This window comes from Echiichthys vipera, assembly GCF_963691815.1.
Source record: "Echiichthys vipera genome assembly, chromosome: 7".
NCBI classification, from domain to species: Eukaryota; Metazoa; Chordata; class Actinopteri; order Perciformes; family Trachinidae; genus Echiichthys; species Echiichthys vipera.
In genome coordinates, this window is record NC_139832.1 from 13293964 (window position 1) to 13311941 (window position 17978).

Genomic DNA, 17978 nt, shown 5'->3' on the forward strand with positions numbered 1-17978 from the left:
CCCTTCCTCACCCCGCTACAGGTCTTCTGAATTTTAAATGACAACACTGGTCATTCCAAAGGTTTCCTGTAAATGTTATTGACAATGAATAAAAAGGAAATGTTAAATCTGGTCAATTTGTGAAAAAGGTCCTACAAAGAAACACGTAAAAAAAATATGTACACGCTAACATTTTACAAACACCTCACCCTGTTTTGCCATGTGTAGGCAGTGACAAAGAGTCATTAATCTGACTCATTTTGATGAGTTCAACAAATTAAGCACACAGATGTTGTCACTGCTTTGGTCTACACAGGTTGAGGCTACTATATTTTAGTCCATTTTTACTCATTCAGACGTGGCTCAGCTGGAGAAGTCAGTGTGCATGGGAGCAATGTTGTGATCAAAAGCAGCATACTGGGAGTCCCCGGTGCTGGCCAGTTTGAGTTGCTGTGCGGCGTGGGAGAGCTGGAAAGCAGCATCTGGATGAGCTGAGTCTGGCAGCAGGGTGCACTCTCTCTCCAGCAGATCGGCCACTCCCTTCAGGAGCTCCCAGAAACCGAAAGCCAAGGCAGCCTTCCGAAGACGGTTCAGCTCCTAAAAGATTCAAATACAGTAATTTAAATTATGAAGACTGTAGTTCAATCTCATGATAGTTCAGAGGCATTTTCAGTTAGATTTACCTTGTAGAAGGTTTGAGTTTTATCTGGCAATTTCCGTGCATTCCTCAGGATTTTCTGCACATCAGTCTGTAGAACAAAAGCATAAATAAGTCAATAATGACTAGAAATAACCCTCAAAATATATTTTGACTGACCGGAATAATCACGATTCAAACTTAACATATGGTTATGGAAAAACAACTTTCGAGTGTTCATGTAAAGTTGGTTGTGTGAGGGTTAAAATACTGTGCATCTACAATATAACATCATATCCATGTAATTTAGGTGTAATTGTATTGACTTTGGCTGATATGAAACGTCCATATTCGTTTTTTATGAGTTGGATGTGGATGTGAATGATATTTACAAGTCAAACTCAGATATGAGATGGCCGTATCATCAGCATGTATTAACCAAGTTCCACTACATAGAGGTCATGTCTGAGTGCTAAATGCTGCATGGGAGCCTGCAAAGTTTACTTCACTGCACATGATCTCTCAGTATGACTGTGATTACTATTGTGAAAGGTCCTAGCTGCAATGCATTAGGGGAAAACTGTCTCTCTGAAGTACCATGGCATGTGGACTTTGGGAACAGAACAGTACACAAACAACAGTAGTGAATTATGACCAACTGAAACTGTTGTTTCTCCAAAGAAGAACAGTGGTGGTTTTATACAGTGATATTACTCTACCTGTAGTCCACTGGCCTTAATCCACACAGTGACATTCTGGGCATAGCTTCGTTTGACCGAGGGCTGCAGAGGGAACGGACTTTTACTGTCGTCCTCTCCATAGGGATTTTCAGCAGCCTCTGAAATAACCAGGAAGGTCATGAAACATCAGTGAAGTCCGTATCATGACCAAAGCCAGATAAATAAAAATGTTGTAAATGATTAACTGCTTGATTATGAACACATACAAAGAGGCGTTCGGTCTTCAGGGGGAAAAAAACAATCATCTACCTGTGCAAGGGTTAGTGTGTCATAAGTTACATTACATGACATGTTTGGCATGTAATGTAACTTATGACATAATCTTGAAATTATGCATTTAGGCAGAGGAAACTATGGAGTATATGAACAGTATGCTAAAGAGAACATGTTGACTTTTTGTCTGTAAAACTTGCTGTCTGCTTGTTTGACATGTGTCTGCAGAGAAACCAGTAGAGGTGAAGGTTTACCTGATATTGGTCCCAAATGTGTGATCTTGCCCAGCCAAGGCAGAGGCTCTGGTCCAGGGTCAAACAGAGACATCATAAGGTTTGATTTCTTCTTGCTGTCTGCCTGGGAGTACAACATGCCGTACCACTCTGGCCTGGAAAAAAGCAAAGTAGATTTTACATGAACTTGTTTTACTATGCAGGTGACTAGTATTTAAATGCACTGAATTCTAAACACAATATTACACAACTTTCAAATATGTTAAATATAAAACAGTGATGTTGCAGCTCACCCCAGCTGGACAAGTGCCACCATGCCCTCCACTTTAAGGCTTCCATGTAAAAGTACACAAAAATTAGGACTTTTGCCTGCCACTTGACTGGCAGAGGGTTCTTCTTCAAGCTCATCTGTGGCTCCTGTGCCAACTTCATCCACCTCTGAAATCAAATATCAATAAAATACATTTAAATTACAATAATCTGACATACTGAAGTCTCATTGATTTCTGTATTTTTTTTTAAAGACATGTTTATTTTAAATATGAAGGTTATTTAAAAGTAAAAGGTAAATTGTCTGTTTAAAAACACTTAATTTAGCTATTTATTGTTTTATCTTTATTTTAACACCTTGTCCTTGTTATAAAGAGGAATACTAAACCATAGTTATTATTTTTATTGAAGCAGGGAAGAGCTTTTTAAGTGTTGGGACATAAAATGCCGGGGGAAATCAGTTTTAAAGGATACGCTCCTTCAACGATCTGGATATTACCCCAAAAGCCTATTAATGTTGAGTTTTTCTTTGAAACAACACAGCAAAAATGTTCAATACCAACCTTTGTTGACATTAATAGGCAGGACCAAGTGTCTGGATATAACAGGAGGGCTGGAAATGTCAGCAATTTCAATGAAGCCCACAATTTCCAAATCTGAAACAAGTATAACAGAATGAAGTAGTGTTAAAGGGAAGAAAAGTTTTACTATAATTATTATAAATCATAAAATTGAAGACAGCTAGATACCATTATTGATTGATCGGGGCATGGGATCCACCTCTTCATCCATCACAATAGGCTCAGGCCGAGGGAACACCTGAACGTCTGAAGACAAGTTCCCACAGTGCAGGACAGCATGGAAGGGAGAGTATGCATGATCAATCAGCCTCCTGAAGACATAGAAAGACAAACAATTACCAAAGGCACCTAAGTAAACATATAAAGAAATGAAAAGTAATTTTTTTCTGGATTATTTCCCCATCAAGAGTCATACCCAAACATAGCCTGTACACTCTTCATGCAAAGTGGTCCCTCCATAGTGAAGATCTGCCCATCACCTCCACTGAGACGAAGTAGCTCCTCCAGGTTGTCCATGGCATCAGTCATCTGTAACTGTAATTTTAGAAGACAGGGGGCGGCTTTAAGCTTTAATTTTACATGGACGCTTCCAAGTGGCAACCGTTATATTGAAGAAAAAAATGTATAAAAGCGAAATGAATAAAAGAAAAAAATTATCCCAAGATTTCATCCTAAATACTGGCTTTGGTACTTAAATCACTGCTTTAAGTGCGTCAACATGCAAAACCCATGTTGAGAAATATTCTTATCAGGGCCTGAGTACCGTCGTCAGCAGCGGCCAGACGAAGGCCCTATTGGATTTGCTCCGTTTCTTATTCCTTTCCCCAATGAATTGCACTTTTGGGTCTGCCACAAAATGTACCCCCTCATTAGAATGCACAGATGATGTCCTACAAGCAAGTGTTTAATGTTGCACATATTTCACATCAGAACTAGTAATGTTGGTAAATATGGAGAAGTTTCTTATTCCCTAGCAAAACTTTTAAGGGGATACAAATTGTATCACACTGTATTATCTGTGATTTTCAGTCCGCACCTAAAGATATCACCTTTCTTAAATGCACCGATGATGTCCTGCCATCAAGTGTTTAGCACACATTTCAGTCCTAACTTGTAACTTTGGTAAATATGGAGAAGTGTCTTCTTTCCTAGCAAGGCTTATAAGACGGGGACCAGATGTGAGGGCCCATTTATTGCTGCTTGAAGCTTTAATTTACAAGTATAACTCTTGCAAAGAACTTTAAACGGATGTGCAGACATTCTTGTCCACTGAAGATCACTTACATCCCAATTCAGGGAACGATGCATGCTCAACTCTAAAATGTAGTCTTGATAAGTCATCTAAACAGATGGTGCGCCCATAACCATACCAGTATGTAGAAGTCAGTGTAATATCAGTCACTGACATTTCATTAGTCATGAATACTCATCACTATAAATCCCTAAATCCTAAATCCCTTGGCTCAAAAATGACAGTAACAGCTGTCAAATTTCCATTTTCTCATCCCAATATTTCTTCAACAATACTTAAGGTCTCAAGGCCCAGCAGAAGCCATCACTTTAGACCTTTTTTACAAACAGCTGCTTCTCGTTGCATGGTTTCCCCTGTGGTTTTACACCAAATGTGTTCAGATCAAGATGCAGGTAAATAGACATAAATGGTTGAATCAGCCAGTACCTCTTCTGCATTGGCTACAGACATGATGAACATTTTGGTGGGAAAAGGAAAAGGAAGTGGGAACTTCTTATCATCCCCACGATGCTTCAGTGATTGAAGGGAGTGACGAAGGGAACCCTTTCCAATACCAAGAGATCCATCAGTAACCAGCACCACCTATAGGATAAAGAAAGGAGGTACATATCATGTACAAAATAGGTTCAATAGGTACAGATGACTGAAATCACTATGGAAAAAATAATTGCCTGCATGTCACCAGCTTTATTTAATCGACAAAAAAATCAGAAGGTGTGAGACAATTACCTGACAGGGACATGCACTGCCCCACTCCTGCTGTACCACATTACTAACTCCATTGAGTGCTGATTCAACACAGGTCTTGTCATAATCTTCCAGGTTGCTCAGAGCTTCCTGCACAGAAAAAAATGTCACTTGGAATTAGATCATCCCTAACTCTTCTCCAAAGTCAGACTCTTTTTCTCTGAGGTCAAACTCAGGTAGAGACTCAGGAAATCACTCAGGTTGACTTCTCATATGATGCACTTTTTAATTTAAATAATCCTTTATGACTTTAAACTGAGTGCAATCATTCTTTTATCTGGTTTTAAATAAAAAATGAAAGAAATTATGTCAAACTCATGTCAATTATTTTAATGTTTGTAAATTGTTCTTGGTAGCAAAATGGCTCCTTTACTTTTATTTGTAATTGAGATGATGTATTGTAAATTGTGTTGCCCTTTTGTATTCTATAGTTTTTGTTTTTGTGTTTCTGTTTGTAACTATGTGTTGTAACTCTGCTACTGCCTGTCCTGGCCAGGTCTCCCTGGGAAAAGAGATTATTAATCTCAATGGGTTTCTTCTGGTTAAATAAAGGTTATAATAATAACAACAACAATAGTCCCACATTGGGGAAGCAGCAAATGTTACACTTAAAAATAGCAAATGTTTTGCTTTTACAGTTTTTATCTATTTTTAACTGTTAAATTCACATTTTACTGTAAGCATATTCTATTAATATATTTTGCATCTGTTATTGGTGCTTTTGTTATTTGGACTATCCTCTTTTGCTGTGCTGAAAATGTAGTGACAAAAATACCCACTGTAGGGCTAATAATGGATTGTCTTATCTTTTTACCTGTAAGGCGTTGTAGTCTCTGGTAAAAGGCACCAAAAGCTCCCACAGGGAAGAAAATGCCATCAGTGATGTGAACTCCAAGCGGTAGTTTGAGGCCATGTGTTCAAACAACATATTGAGTCCGTGAACAGCCAGGTTCTTCCTCTGAAACTCCTCGCTGCCATCCAGCGCCACTGGCCGTGTCATGGACAGAGACACGTCCATTAAGACCACGGTAGGCATGGCTCACTGTTTATACAGATTCCCAATAATACAATAGACTTCCAATACCATTCAACGTGCTCCCACTGAAGACAAAGAGAGAAAAATGATAAAGAAGTTAGCAAACTTAGCGTTACATTTTGTGTCTTCCAGTCTCCTGAGGGCATGTTAAGGAACAATGACTTTAAGGATGTTAAAAGCTAAAAAGAAAACATGTCACAGCAGTGAGTGGGCTGTTAGCTAATGTTGGCTAGTTGCTCGGCTAACTTACGCTAGCAATGTGTAACGCAACAGCAGGAAACCTAACGGGAGAACAACTGTGGTTACTATTTAATAAGTGTGAGGAGATAGTTATTCATAAATTAAACTATAAAGTGGGTAATTAATATGACAAATGTAAACATATACGTGCCATTCAACGTCTCGCTCGCCATCCACTGTTTGTGTTGTAATGTGCACCGCTACTTCCGTCCGGGTGACTGTGGAATAAATAGTTCCGATGTGATCTTTGGACATTTTCATGTTCGTGTGCTGAAAAATCGACCCAGAAATCCACAGGGGGGCTAAATTATTTGGACATTAATGCATCTGGCTTACGCACGTATTTAAATCAATGATAAAGTATCAATCCACGTGCACGATCGCGTAGTAGGACAAAAAAACGAATGAGACATGGGAAGTTGTGTTGTGCAAAAAAGTGCACGATTTGTCAAAGTACGTGGGAAGTGATCGATGTCCTATGACGAAGGGAGTGCACAGTTGGTGTTTGGCATCTAGCGTAAGAGCCTTGGTTTATAGCACAACTGGTAGATAGTTTTACATAAAAGGGGCAAGGACGAATCACCCATTTAAAGGTAAAGAATATATACTGTATAAAGAATATATACATACAATATAAACATATATAGTTTATGGTTTATGGCTGTTAAATTAGGAAAGCAAACGTCTGTAGTGCTCTATGACCAACGATTTGGTGATCAGTTTGAGTGTGTAAATAAGACGCTGCACATAATCCTCTTTTGTAGGACGCATAGTACAGTAAGTGACACTTTACCAATGTGCTACATTAGTCATTTATGTTGGTTAAAAAGTATCATTATTTGTGACATAGGCCTACATGTATATGTATTTATGCCTACGAATGGGCAATCATGCATTGAATGCTTGCAAATACTAGCGGTCATTTAATCTGTTATTACAACAGGCTGGGTTTTCCGAAGAGCCAAAGATGTGACATGAAGACCTACTGAAATTTTGGACTGTACCTCCGTAGTCTGCTAGTGAAAAGGCTGGACTTACCCTTTATGACTGCCTATATATGCAACTTTTTTTGTAGACATCAAGACCACTATTTCTTTAGGGCAAAATGGATTTTTCAAAAAGGAAGCGTCTGCAGCTGAACCGGTTCCTGTTTCTTCTCTCCGGGGTTTTCCTCTGTACCCTCCTCAGTGCCAGACTGTACGAACCTTTGTCAATGCCTCAGATTGCAGAGGATTTTGGAGAAAGTTCAAAAGAGCGGATTGAGGAGGCTACAGTAGAGACACCCACACCAGCTCCAGCTCCTCCTGTGACCATCATTACCCCAGCTTCTCCTGGTGGAGCTCCACACGTGAAGGGTGAATACCCTGCAGATCTTTTCTCTATTGAAGACCGTAGACAAGGCTGGGTGATCCTCCACATTCTTGGGATGATGTACATGTTGCTTTCAATTGCAATTGTGTGTGGTGAGTTCTTTCTTCCTGCACTGGGGGTAATCACAGACAAGTTAGGCATCTCGGACGATGTAGCAGGAGCTACCTTCATGGCCGCAGGAGGTTCTGCTCCAAGGCTTTTCGCTGTCCTGATAGGAGTTTTTAGTGGCCACAGCAATGTGGGTATTGGCACGATAGTTGGTTCAGCCGTTTTCAACATTGTGTTTGTGATTGGAATTTGTGCCTTGTTTTCACGGGAGGTACTTCGTCTAACCTGGTGGCCGCTTTTCAGAGATGTATCCTTCTACATAGTTGGGCTCATCCTACTCATCATCTTCTTCTTGGATAATGTCATAATGTGGTGGGAGAGCATGATGCTGGTGGGCTGTTACACTCTCTATATGATTTTCATGAAGTTTAACATGAAAATAGAGCGGACCTTCAAGACCCTACTTCTCAAAAACAAGAACATTGCAATTGCTGTGGAGGAACCTGAAAAGGTAAGCACTCCTGTGATAAATTGTCTTGCTTTAAATCAAAGGACTTTGATCATGTTAACCTGAGTGTGAGTAAAAAATAAAAGTGACATCATTTAATGTTCCATATGCTAAAAAGAGGCAGGTACTCAAAAGTAACACTTGTTCACACATGCATCATTTTGGCTCTAATTCTGTCATGCTTGTTGCAGAAAGCCTATGAAAAATGGCCATGAGACCGAAAACCATATTTCTCATCCCTAATCACCTACTGTGTGGTTGTAAGCTACTCATGTGAAAATAGTGAAATATTGTTTGCAAAGGCCTTGTGAGACCAAAGATGATCAACCACAGCTTAACTAATCCTTTGAAGAGCTATGGCTCTAAATTCTGGCATCAAAGGCTCAAAAGGAGCAACATGAGGACAAGAAGGCTCTCCAGCCATGTCATCGTGGTTATCACAAAGTTCAGGAGTCCACTAAGAGTTTAAGAGTCAATGTACAGAGCTACAACTTTAGGCAAACGGCCTCTTTAGTCTTTACTTTTATCTTTCATATATGTCTAAACGATTGCTTAGCATGATCAACACACTAAATACTTGTTTCTAGGATGACATGCCTGCAGGAGAGGATTGGTTAGGAGGCTCCGAAGATGCTGGAAGTCATGTAGATGACAGTGACAAAAACCGTTATGAATCCAGTAAAAATGAAAATTATGATGAGAGGGAAGAGATGGAAGAAGAAGAGGAGAGAAAAGATGAGCCCCTTTCTTTAGAGTGGCCTGACACACCACGTAAACAAGCGACCTACCTCTTCCTGCTGCCCATAATTTTCCCACTGTGGCTCACAGTTCCAGATGTCCGCAACCAGGTAAAGACGCAGATACACCTGGGTTTTACTGTGGTATCTTAAATGCCTCAAGTGTGTGTACTTGTCCAACAGAAATCCAGAAAGTTTTTTGTGATCACTTTCCTGGCCTCTATTCTGTGGATCGCTGTCTTCTCCTACTTCCTTGTGTGGTGGGCCCATCAAGTAAGTTACTATAGCAACGTTTAGAGACGTGGTTTGTAAACAGGAAGTGCCAAAAAACACTATGCTATTTTGACATTAAATGGGGGCGTTAAATAGGGTACCACAATTTTTTCATTCTGTTAAATATCTTTTTGAGAAATTGATTGAGTCTTATAACTCAGATTTAGAGTCTGTAGCTTTTATTCAGTCTGAGTCCTGGTTCACACTTGTAGGTGGGTGAAACCATCGGCATCTCACATCATATTATGGCCACTCTGGCCGCAGAGTCTTCCTTCCTTGTCCTTATTACCAGTGTGATCGTGGCACGTAAAGGCCTGGGGGACATGGCTGTGTCGAGCTCTGTGGGCAGTAACACCTTCGACATCACAGTGGGGTGAGCTCAGATGGCAGGATGTGTCATGATTGTAAAAACAAATGTTGATTACCATGCAGTTGATGTTTTCTTTGTATGTCTTTTTCTATTTCTTTGGAAAAGTCTTCCAGTCCCATGGCTTCTGTACTCATCCATCCACGGTTTTACTCCGGTGGCAGTCAGCAGCAACGGGCTCCTCTGTGCCATCGTGCTTCTCTTTATCATGCTCATCTTCGTCATCATCTCAATTGCAACCTGTAAGTGGAAGATGAATAAGCTGCTGGGTGTCACCATGTGTCTGCTCTACTTTATCTTCTTGGTACTTGCCATGATGCTGAAGTATAGCATCATTGTCTGCCCTGTTAGTGTGGGCACTAGGGCTTAGAATTATTGTATATATATATGCATATACACACAAAATTGATTATGCTTTTTTATATGCGTACTTATGTACTTTCTAATTTTTATCTGTTACTCCTTGAGTAATTTACATTTGGGATTTGTTAGCTGATCGCGATGCACATTCACAGACTAACATGTAACAGTTTAATCTCCCAACATTTATGGTAATATTAAAAACACATAAACAATATAGCCTACTGTCCATTATACACGCCAGCATTGCAACATTCAGTATTAGCCAATAGGAAGGCTAGATGTGACTCTGCTGCTCCAATCAGGACACAGTGTGTCCCAAAGCTGCAGGTATATTACGTATATTTCTCTACAATATATGCTCATAACCTGTGTGTGCCTAATTTCTCAATATTCATTGTTGTTACCTAAAATGTGTTTTAAATGTATTATGTTGTTTAATAAAAAGCAGAGAAAGAAACTCAGGCTAATGGTCTGTGTATAAAATTACATTAGAAGGTATCTCCTACATCATATTTGAAAAAATGAAGGAAACACAATAAACCATTGGCTTTATCACATCCATACACAAACATGCTGGAGATAGCTAGAATAGAAAGCAACAATAAATGGTCCTGTACAGCTTTGCCAGTGTTTTTCCCCAGTAACCTTTCCTGATATGTTAGTGAGGTTACTATAGCTTTACAGTGCATTGTGCTATGGTGATCACATAGGATCATCTCACAGCAATGTCTATATTGCCCAAAGCAACATTACAAATACAGTCGCTAACTTAACTTACCTAGATAATGACATGCTTCCGGAGTAGAATACACAAAGAAGTCTTTGTTTACCAAATATTTGTATGATATGTAGGGAATGTGAGCTCAGTTAAAAGGGGGAAAAGAACATCAAGTGCTTTAAAAGTAATATCAAAATGGATGTTATGGTACTGTGTACTGCATGGTTATCCATATCGACATCTGCTATAAATCAAATAAATTTTATTTCTCTACAATATATGCTCATAACCTGTGTGTGCCTAATTTATCAATATTCATTGTTGTTCCCTAAAATGTCTTTAAATGTATTATGTTGTTTAATAAAAAGCAGAGAAAGAAACTCTGGCTAATGGCCTGTGTATAAAATTACATTAGAAGGTATCCCCTACATCGTATTTTTAAAGATGAAGGAAACACAATAAACCATTGGCTTTATCACATCCATACACAAACATGCTGGAGGAAGCTAGAATAGAAAGCTACACTTAATGTAGAAGCTAAGAAAGTTGTATTATGGAAACAAGAACCAGAAAATACAACTAACTGTTTACTCACTAGTTCTATTTGGTCAATTTCATATCCATTAGCCGGTGTTTTCAAATCTGTCCCATCTGTTAAGGTTATTAATAATAAGAAATGTGTACATCTCTGTTTCAGGAGCTAGTGAAAGAGATCTGCGTAAGATAACTATGCCTTTTGCACTTTGTTTTTCATTCCAATTTATTTTGAAATTATGTCTTACTATTTATATTGTATATAGTTGTATCATTTACTGGTATCTAAGGCTTATTTTAATTAATGTATTGAATAAGCACTGTATATTCTTTTTTATATGATAATAATGATGCGATGGATGTTTGGTCCTAGATGTTCTGTGGCTCCTGTTTAACAAAAAAGACCCATCGGTCTGATATCAGTCATGATAAAGTGAGAGTGAGACAATGCACATAATCCTCTTAAAAGACTTCAGGTATTATGTTGATCCATTGTGAAGACTTGTCCTGTGTCCTACATAACCCTGTAGCTATTGGAAACGGTTTAGACTTGTATGTGCCACATTAACCAGCTGTGGAAATCTACATTTGGGGATTTTTTGCACCCTTCACTTGGCAAGACATTGGTTCTGTGGTAAGTCTGCATATGTAATTAAAATGCATTGTGTTGTTTCTTTGTGTTTTATTTGGAAATACGCCCTAACCCCTTACCGCATGATACTGTATGTATTGTACTTGTTCCTGTTTTTCTTTTTATGTTAATTTATTAATTTGTCTATTGGGTCCATCTGTCACTCATTTTGTTCATTCTGTTTCGGAGAACTTGCAAAGAAAGTAGTCATAACAGCCCTCTAAATGGGCTTATCACTAATGCTAAGACAGACATAATTTATTTAATGATCAGATGCCTTGTCTGAATAGTTCACATGCTTTTAAATCTACACTACTGTTTTGCCACCTGCTGTCTAATGTTATTTTGTCTCATTCACAGTGCGCTGGGTTTTCCAAGGAGTTGAGGATGACCTGATCTGTGACCCCATGGTTTACTGGGGAGAGAGCTGGACTTGTCCTCTACCAAAGCCCATTTATGCAGCTTAATTCTCCATAGCCAGTAGCATCACTGCTGTGGAGGAAAATGTATTGTACAAGAAGGAAGCGTCTGCAGCTGAGCCGGGTCCTGTTTCTCCTCTCCGGGGTTTTTCTCTGTACCCTTTATCAGCTGACCATCAGTGCCAGACTGTACGAGCCTTTGCCAACGCCTCAGATTGGAGAGGATTTTGGAGAAGGTTCAACCGAGGGGGTTGAGGAGGCTACAGTAGAGACTCAGGGAATGGAGGAACCTCTCACTGCAACACATAAATTAGAGCCCACAGATCAAACAACAGTAGAGATGCATGTGGTACATCATTCGGAAACAACTTCCAATTTTAAAGAATCCACCCCCACTGAATCTCCACCATCACCTACCACAAACCGGACTATTGTGCACTGCATCTATGTGGCTCCTGAGCCTCCACAGGAGACACCCACACCAGCTCCAGCTCCTCCTGTGACCACTATCACCCCAGCTTCTCCTGGTGAAGCTCCACACATGAAGGGGGAATACCCCCAAGATATTTTTTCTATTGAAGACCGTAGACAAGGCTGGGTGATCCTCCACATTCTTGGGATGATGTACATGTTCATTTCACTTGCAATTGTGTGTGATGAGTTCTTTGTTCCTGCACTGGGGGTAATCACAGACAAGTTAAGCATATCTGATGATGTAGCAGGAGCTACCTTCATGGCTGCAGGAGGTTCTGCGCCTGAGCTTTTCACCTCCTTGATAGGAGTCTTCATCGCCCACAGCAATGTGGGTATTGGCACGATAGTTGGTTCAGCTGTTTTCAACATTTTGTTTGTGATTGGAATGTGTGCCTTGTTTTCACGGGAGGTACTTCGTCTAACCTGGTGGCCACTTTTCAGAGATGTATCCTTCTACATAGTTGGGCTCATCCTACTCATCATCTTCTTCTTGGATAATGTCATAATGTGGTGGGAGAGCGTGATGCTGGTGGCCTGTTACACTCTCTATGTGACTTTCATGAAGTTCAACGTGCAAATAGAGCGGACCTTCAAGACCCTACTTCTCAAAAACAAGAACATTGTAAGAATTATTGCTGTAGAGGAACCTGAAAAGGTAAGCAATGTGACAGAACATGACTCTTCTGACACAATAATCAGTCAGTCATTGGGTATTCATAGCACAGGATGTTTTCCCCTCAAGTGTAGAAGACACTCTGGAGAGTTACAAACAGTCTGCAGGCATTGGCCCAAAGTTGTCGAAATGCTTCTAAGCTTATTAGTATACTTATTTTGGCAGTGGTATGTAACTGAGAACAAAGCTATGGAGATTTAATAAACAATACAGCTATAGAAGATACATGTATACCCACTGATGAGTTACACATTTGCAGATTGTATGATACTTAACAAATGATTCACCATTTCCGCTAGTATGCAATAATCACATAAAAAGGCAGTACATAAAACTGATGCATATTCTTAAAAGTGAAGGTAGCCCTTAACTCATCCATGACTTTGCCTCGTATTCTGTCACAAGCAGTGTTGTTTGTTACTGATGCAGAAAGTCACATAACTCATCACTCATGACATCTATTTTTATGCTAATCTCGTCAAAAGAGTGAACTGATATGAGCAAAGGCCTTAGTTTGAGCCAAAGCTGATCAGCCACAGCAAATTAATCCTTTGAGGAGGTGTTCACACAAGGTAAAGCTACAGTATTTGTGTACACAGGATATTTACTGGAGCTGTGTTCCTAAGGATCACATTTTAATTCATTAGAATTATATTTGACATTATACATAATCATACTATAGTGGTTTTTCATTTTGTTATGATAGGGTGAGGGATTAATGACAAATGACATGCATGCAGCTCTTTTACTTACATGTAACACTAAGAACGGTAAACTGCTTTTCTAGTCTACCAACCACTCAAAGCACATTACAACACATGCAAACATACACACACACACACAAACGTTTTGCGATGCAAAGTGCCAACTTGCTCATCACGAATGGTCAAAGCTTCAGTGTTACTAAATAACCGGCCCAAGAGTGTGCAATGTGTGAAATAGCAATATAAATGATTATAATATACAATATTAACTGATATTTAATCTCTTCCGAAAGTGAATTAACTTTGCTCTATCTTCACCAATTTATGATTATCACTGAAAAAACATTGTTCCACACAGACAAACGGTGATGCTGAGGAAAATGCCCATCCTGCTCCAGGGGACAAGAATCATTTAAAGGTAAAATCATACAACCAAACAATCAACTGCAAAAATACACAAAACAAGACAGACACAAAGGGTAACTTATTTATAGACACTCACAGTGTTTATATATTTATTTATGTATGGTATTCAACATCGCACTGACCTTTTTGCAGTCCCATTCATCATAACTTCATGTAAACAAGCCTCCCTATGAGTGAATGTATATGTACTTCTCAAGAAAATCTAACCTCCACTAACTGATTGTCTATTGATGTGTCACTCTGTGTTACTGTGAGTATCTATCGTGACTTTGGCCATCTCTTTCCCCAGTTGAAGCCATCCCTTCAGCGAGGGGGAAGCTCAGCTTCTTTACACAACAGCACCATGAGAAACACCATCTTCCAGCTCATGATCCACACATTAGACCCTCTTGGAGAGGGTGAGTACCGTATCACCACCCTAACTACCCTAATGATTGATCATCTGCTGCCTTTAAAAGTGCTCTTGTAATGAGTGTCTGGGAACTGCGTCCTTCTCATATTAAAATGGATTAGCAAAGTGTCCCAAATGAAGACAGCACTAAGTCCAGATTGATACTGCGGATTAGCAAATAAATACCTGCCTCAGTATATGGAGGGATCCATGTGTAGGCCCACAGTGAAATATAGAAAATATTCTCATCACTGTGGTATTAGTCAACAGAGAGATTGTTTAGCACATAATAATTATGAATTTATTCACAATAAAATGTATATTATTTGAGGGATATACAAAAAAATAATTTCTGTTAAATCAGTTAGATAACAAACAGTAATCTAATCTGTTAGCAATGAGGTAATGGACTAGTCCTTTACAGCTTTGCCAGTGTTTTTCCCCAGTAACCTTTCCTGATATGTTAGTGAGGTTATTATAGCTTTACAGTGCATTGTGCTATGGTGATCACATAGGATCATCTCACAGCAATGTCTATATTGCCCAAAGCAACATAACAAATACAGTCGCTAACTTAACTTACCTAGATAATGACATGCTTCCGGAGTAAAATACACAAAGAAGTCTTTGTTTACCAAATGTTTGTATGATATGTAGGGAATGTGAGCTCAGTTAAAAGGGGGAAAAGAACATTAAGTGCTTTGAAGGTAATATCAAAATGGATGTTATGGTACTGTGTACTGCATTGTTATCCATATCGACATCTGCTTCAAATTGTACTTGCTTGAGGTGGATGTTTGAAATCTGAGATATTGGTCTCAAAAGGAACATTGTGTTCTTGCATTCTTCTGCGTGTGCGTGTGTGTGTGTGTGTGTGCACACCTTGGAAACAAACAAATCACTGTGTCTAATAGAGACAAAGAAGCAGTGGTATTCATGTACACTGTAAAGGGTTTTCAATGGATCCTGTCTGGATTTATGCTGTTCCTTTGAAAAGCTCATTTTTTCCTCTCGTTACATTTCTCTGTGCCTCAGTAGTTTTGCTTTAACTCATGTAAGGCATAGAAACTGACACTGAAAATAATGCAATTATCACATGGCTGAAAAAAATCAACACAGAATTCTACGTTCGTGTTTTTGATTGTTTGTAGGGAAATTTAAGGAGAAGGCCGAGACTCTGAATAATGTGGCTAGACGGACGGCAGAGAGCAAAACTCAAGACAAAAGTGAAGGTAACATGGAAGGATGTGAGGGTCATCCACTGATCAGGCGACCTTCCATCAAGCTTTCAGAGTCTGCTCCTGAACTGAAAGCTGCTCATCACCTAGGCTGCAAAAAGCATACAGTCAAACTTGTCCTACAGGCTTATATAATGACATGGGAGTTATTTTAGATGGCTGAATGTGTGAGAAGCATGAAGGAAATGCACAACATTTTTTGGATTCCTTTCACAGATGGTGTAGGAAAAACTGAGCTGACCAAAGAGCCAGAGGCTGCCCCTGCCCCTGCATCAGAAAAGAAGGAGCAACAAGAGGACAAGAAGGTATTCTCCAACCATGTCCTGGTGGTTATCAAAAAGCCCAGAAGTCACTCTTTGATAACTGTCTATGTAAGAGTCAAAGCATAGAGCTTGAACTTTAGGCAGAAGGCCTCTGAAGGCTTATTTGGTCTTTGCTTTTATTTGTTTTCCGCTTCCGCTGTTGTCCATCATGGTTTCTTTCCCCAACAGGAGGATGTGCCAGCAGGAGACGATGGGTCAGGAGGCTCGGACAGTGATGAAGATGACAGCAATGAAGATGACAGCGAGGAAGATGACAGCGATGAGTCCAGTGAAGAAGAAGGCGATGAAGGGGAGGAAGAAGAAGAGGAGAAAGAAGATGAACCCCTGTCTTTAGAGTGGCCTGACACACCACGTAAACAAGCCACCTACCTCTTCCTGCTGCCTATAATTTTCCCACTGTGGCTCACAGTTCCAGATGTCCGCAACCAGGTAAAGACCCAGATACATCTGTGAGTTCAACTGTGGTATCTTAAATGCCACAACACCTTGTTTTGCTATCATATCACTTACTTTGACCCACAGAAATCCAGAAAATTCTTTGCAGGCACCTTCCTGGGCTCTATTTTGTGGATCGCTGTTTTCTCGTACCTCATGGTGTGGTGGGCCCATCAGGTTAGTAACTGGAGTAACATTTAGACATGGAGTTTGAAATGTGTTGCCTTATTTCCTGAATGTGCACACGGGCACAAAGCATTGGGATTGAATTCAGTGTAAGTAAGTTTGAATAAGTTGGAAGTGAGATTGTGTGTAAGTAATTTTCCATTTCTGTAGCTTCTATCCACCCTGAACTCAAGTTTGCACTTGTAGGTGGGTGAGACCATCGGCATCTCAGAGGAGATTATGGGCCTGACTATCCTGGCTGCAGGGACGTCTATCCCTGACCTCATTACCAGTGTGATCGTGGCACGTAAAGGCCTGGGGGACATGGCTGTGTCCAGCTCTGTGGGCAGTAACATCTTCGACATCACAGTGGGGTGAGCTCAGATGCCAGGATGTGTCACAATTGAAAAAGAAATGCATGTGATGCTGTTAAGACATTTCATGGTCTCTAATTTTTCTGTGTTTCTTGCTCTGTCGCTTTGTTTCAAAAGCCTTCCAGTCCCATGGCTCCTGTACTCATCCTTTCACGGTTTTGGTCCGGTGGCAGTCAGCAGCAATGGGCTCTTCTGTGCCATCGTGCTGCTCTTTATCATGCTCCTCTTCGTCATCATCTCCATTGCAACCTGTAAGTGGAAGATGAATAAGCTGCTGGGTTTCACCATGTTCCTGCTCTACTTTATCTTCCTGGTGCTTAGCGTGATGCTGGAGGATCGCATCATTATCTGCCCTGTCTCCATCTGAACGTGTGAGCAGAAGCTGTCTCTGCAGCAGGCATTTTCTTCACGTGTGACCTGAAGCACAACTGTGAATTCACACGTGTACGGACCATCATGAGCAGGGGTCAGGATATCTGTAGAAACTGTGTAGAAAGCTACTGATGTTGCATTGCTGCCAGTGATGTGTCCAGTATGTCAGCAACATTACACATAATGTACTACAACATTTTCTACACTTTTAGTAATTATGGCAGCTTTTACACGTTTTGTACCGGGATATGCATAACTACAGACTAATATAGCGTAGGTAAGTGTAAAAGAATGAACACTAACATGAATATTAAAATGTTTTCACTGTTTACAAAACAGCATCTACAGTATGTCATTAGAAATCTAGAATATGTGCACATTTTTGACAATTTTGGTTTCTAAATGTGCCTGTGAATGTTCTCATTTGTCCAGGTCATCGATATCCACAAGGCAATTTCAGTCAAAAGCAAATTGCTTTTGACTGAAATCGCTTTTGGGATTTCTAA

At 39.9% G+C, this 17978-nt stretch overlaps 3 protein-coding genes across 3 annotated transcripts; 2 read left to right on the top strand and 1 right to left on the bottom strand.

Moving 5' to 3' along the window:
* Window positions 1-328: 328 nt before the first annotated feature.
* ints14 (integrator complex subunit 14) lies at window positions 329-5738 on the bottom strand. The gene is made up of 11 exons (XM_083916511.1): window positions 5467-5738; window positions 4635-4742; window positions 4332-4487; window positions 3069-3187; window positions 2822-2964; window positions 2636-2728; window positions 2096-2240; window positions 1824-1957; window positions 1336-1454; window positions 663-728; window positions 329-576 (listed from the first exon to the last, which is right to left on the bottom strand). Exons 1-11 carry the CDS (start codon window positions 5686-5688, stop codon window positions 343-345), a joined length of 1539 nt encoding a protein of 512 aa, XP_083772637.1. The 5' UTR covers window positions 5689-5738; the 3' UTR covers window positions 329-342.
* A 664-nt stretch (window positions 5739-6402) lies between these two features.
* Window positions 6403-9825, top strand: LOC310949678 (sodium/potassium/calcium exchanger 1-like). Its single transcript, XM_083917188.1, has 6 exons — window positions 6403-6521; window positions 6872-7858; window positions 8443-8703; window positions 8776-8865; window positions 9078-9238; window positions 9341-9825. The coding sequence occupies exons 2-6, from the start codon at window positions 7034-7036 to the stop codon at window positions 9600-9602; spliced, it is 1599 nt and encodes a 532-aa protein (XP_083773314.1). The 5' UTR covers window positions 6403-6521; window positions 6872-7033; the 3' UTR covers window positions 9603-9825.
* A 2157-nt stretch (window positions 9826-11982) lies between these two features.
* On the top strand, window positions 11983-17467 carry LOC310949546 (sodium/potassium/calcium exchanger 1-like; the record flags this gene model as incomplete). The annotated part of the gene is made up of 9 exons (XM_083917022.1): window positions 11983-13026; window positions 14107-14166; window positions 14464-14572; window positions 15717-15797; window positions 16020-16108; window positions 16295-16555; window positions 16649-16738; window positions 16934-17100; window positions 17218-17467. The coding sequence occupies 9 exons, from the start codon at window positions 11983-11985 to the stop codon at window positions 17465-17467; spliced, it is 2151 nt and encodes a 716-aa protein (XP_083773148.1).
* Window positions 17468-17978: the final 511 nt, after the last annotated feature.

Coding starts and splice junctions, on each gene's coding strand:
- ints14 (XM_083916511.1), bottom strand. CDS start 5,688: ATGCCTACCGTGGTCTTAATGGACGTGTCTCTGTCCATGACACGGCCA. Junction 1,958..2,095: donor GTGGCACTTGTCCAGCTGGG/GTGAGCTGCAAC, acceptor GCTTTTTTCCAG/GCCAGAGTGGTACGGCATGT. Junction 1,455..1,823: donor ACATTTGGGACCAATATCAG/GTAAACCTTCAC, acceptor TGGTTATTTCAG/AGGCTGCTGAAAATCCCTAT.
- LOC310949678 (XM_083917188.1), top strand. CDS start 7,034: ATGGATTTTTCAAAAAGGAAGCGTCTGCAGCTGAACCGGTTCCTGTTT. Junction 8,866..9,077: donor TTGTGTGGTGGGCCCATCAA/GTAAGTTACTAT, acceptor TCACACTTGTAG/GTGGGTGAAACCATCGGCAT. Junction 9,239..9,340: donor ACCTTCGACATCACAGTGGG/GTGAGCTCAGAT, acceptor TCTTTGGAAAAG/TCTTCCAGTCCCATGGCTTC.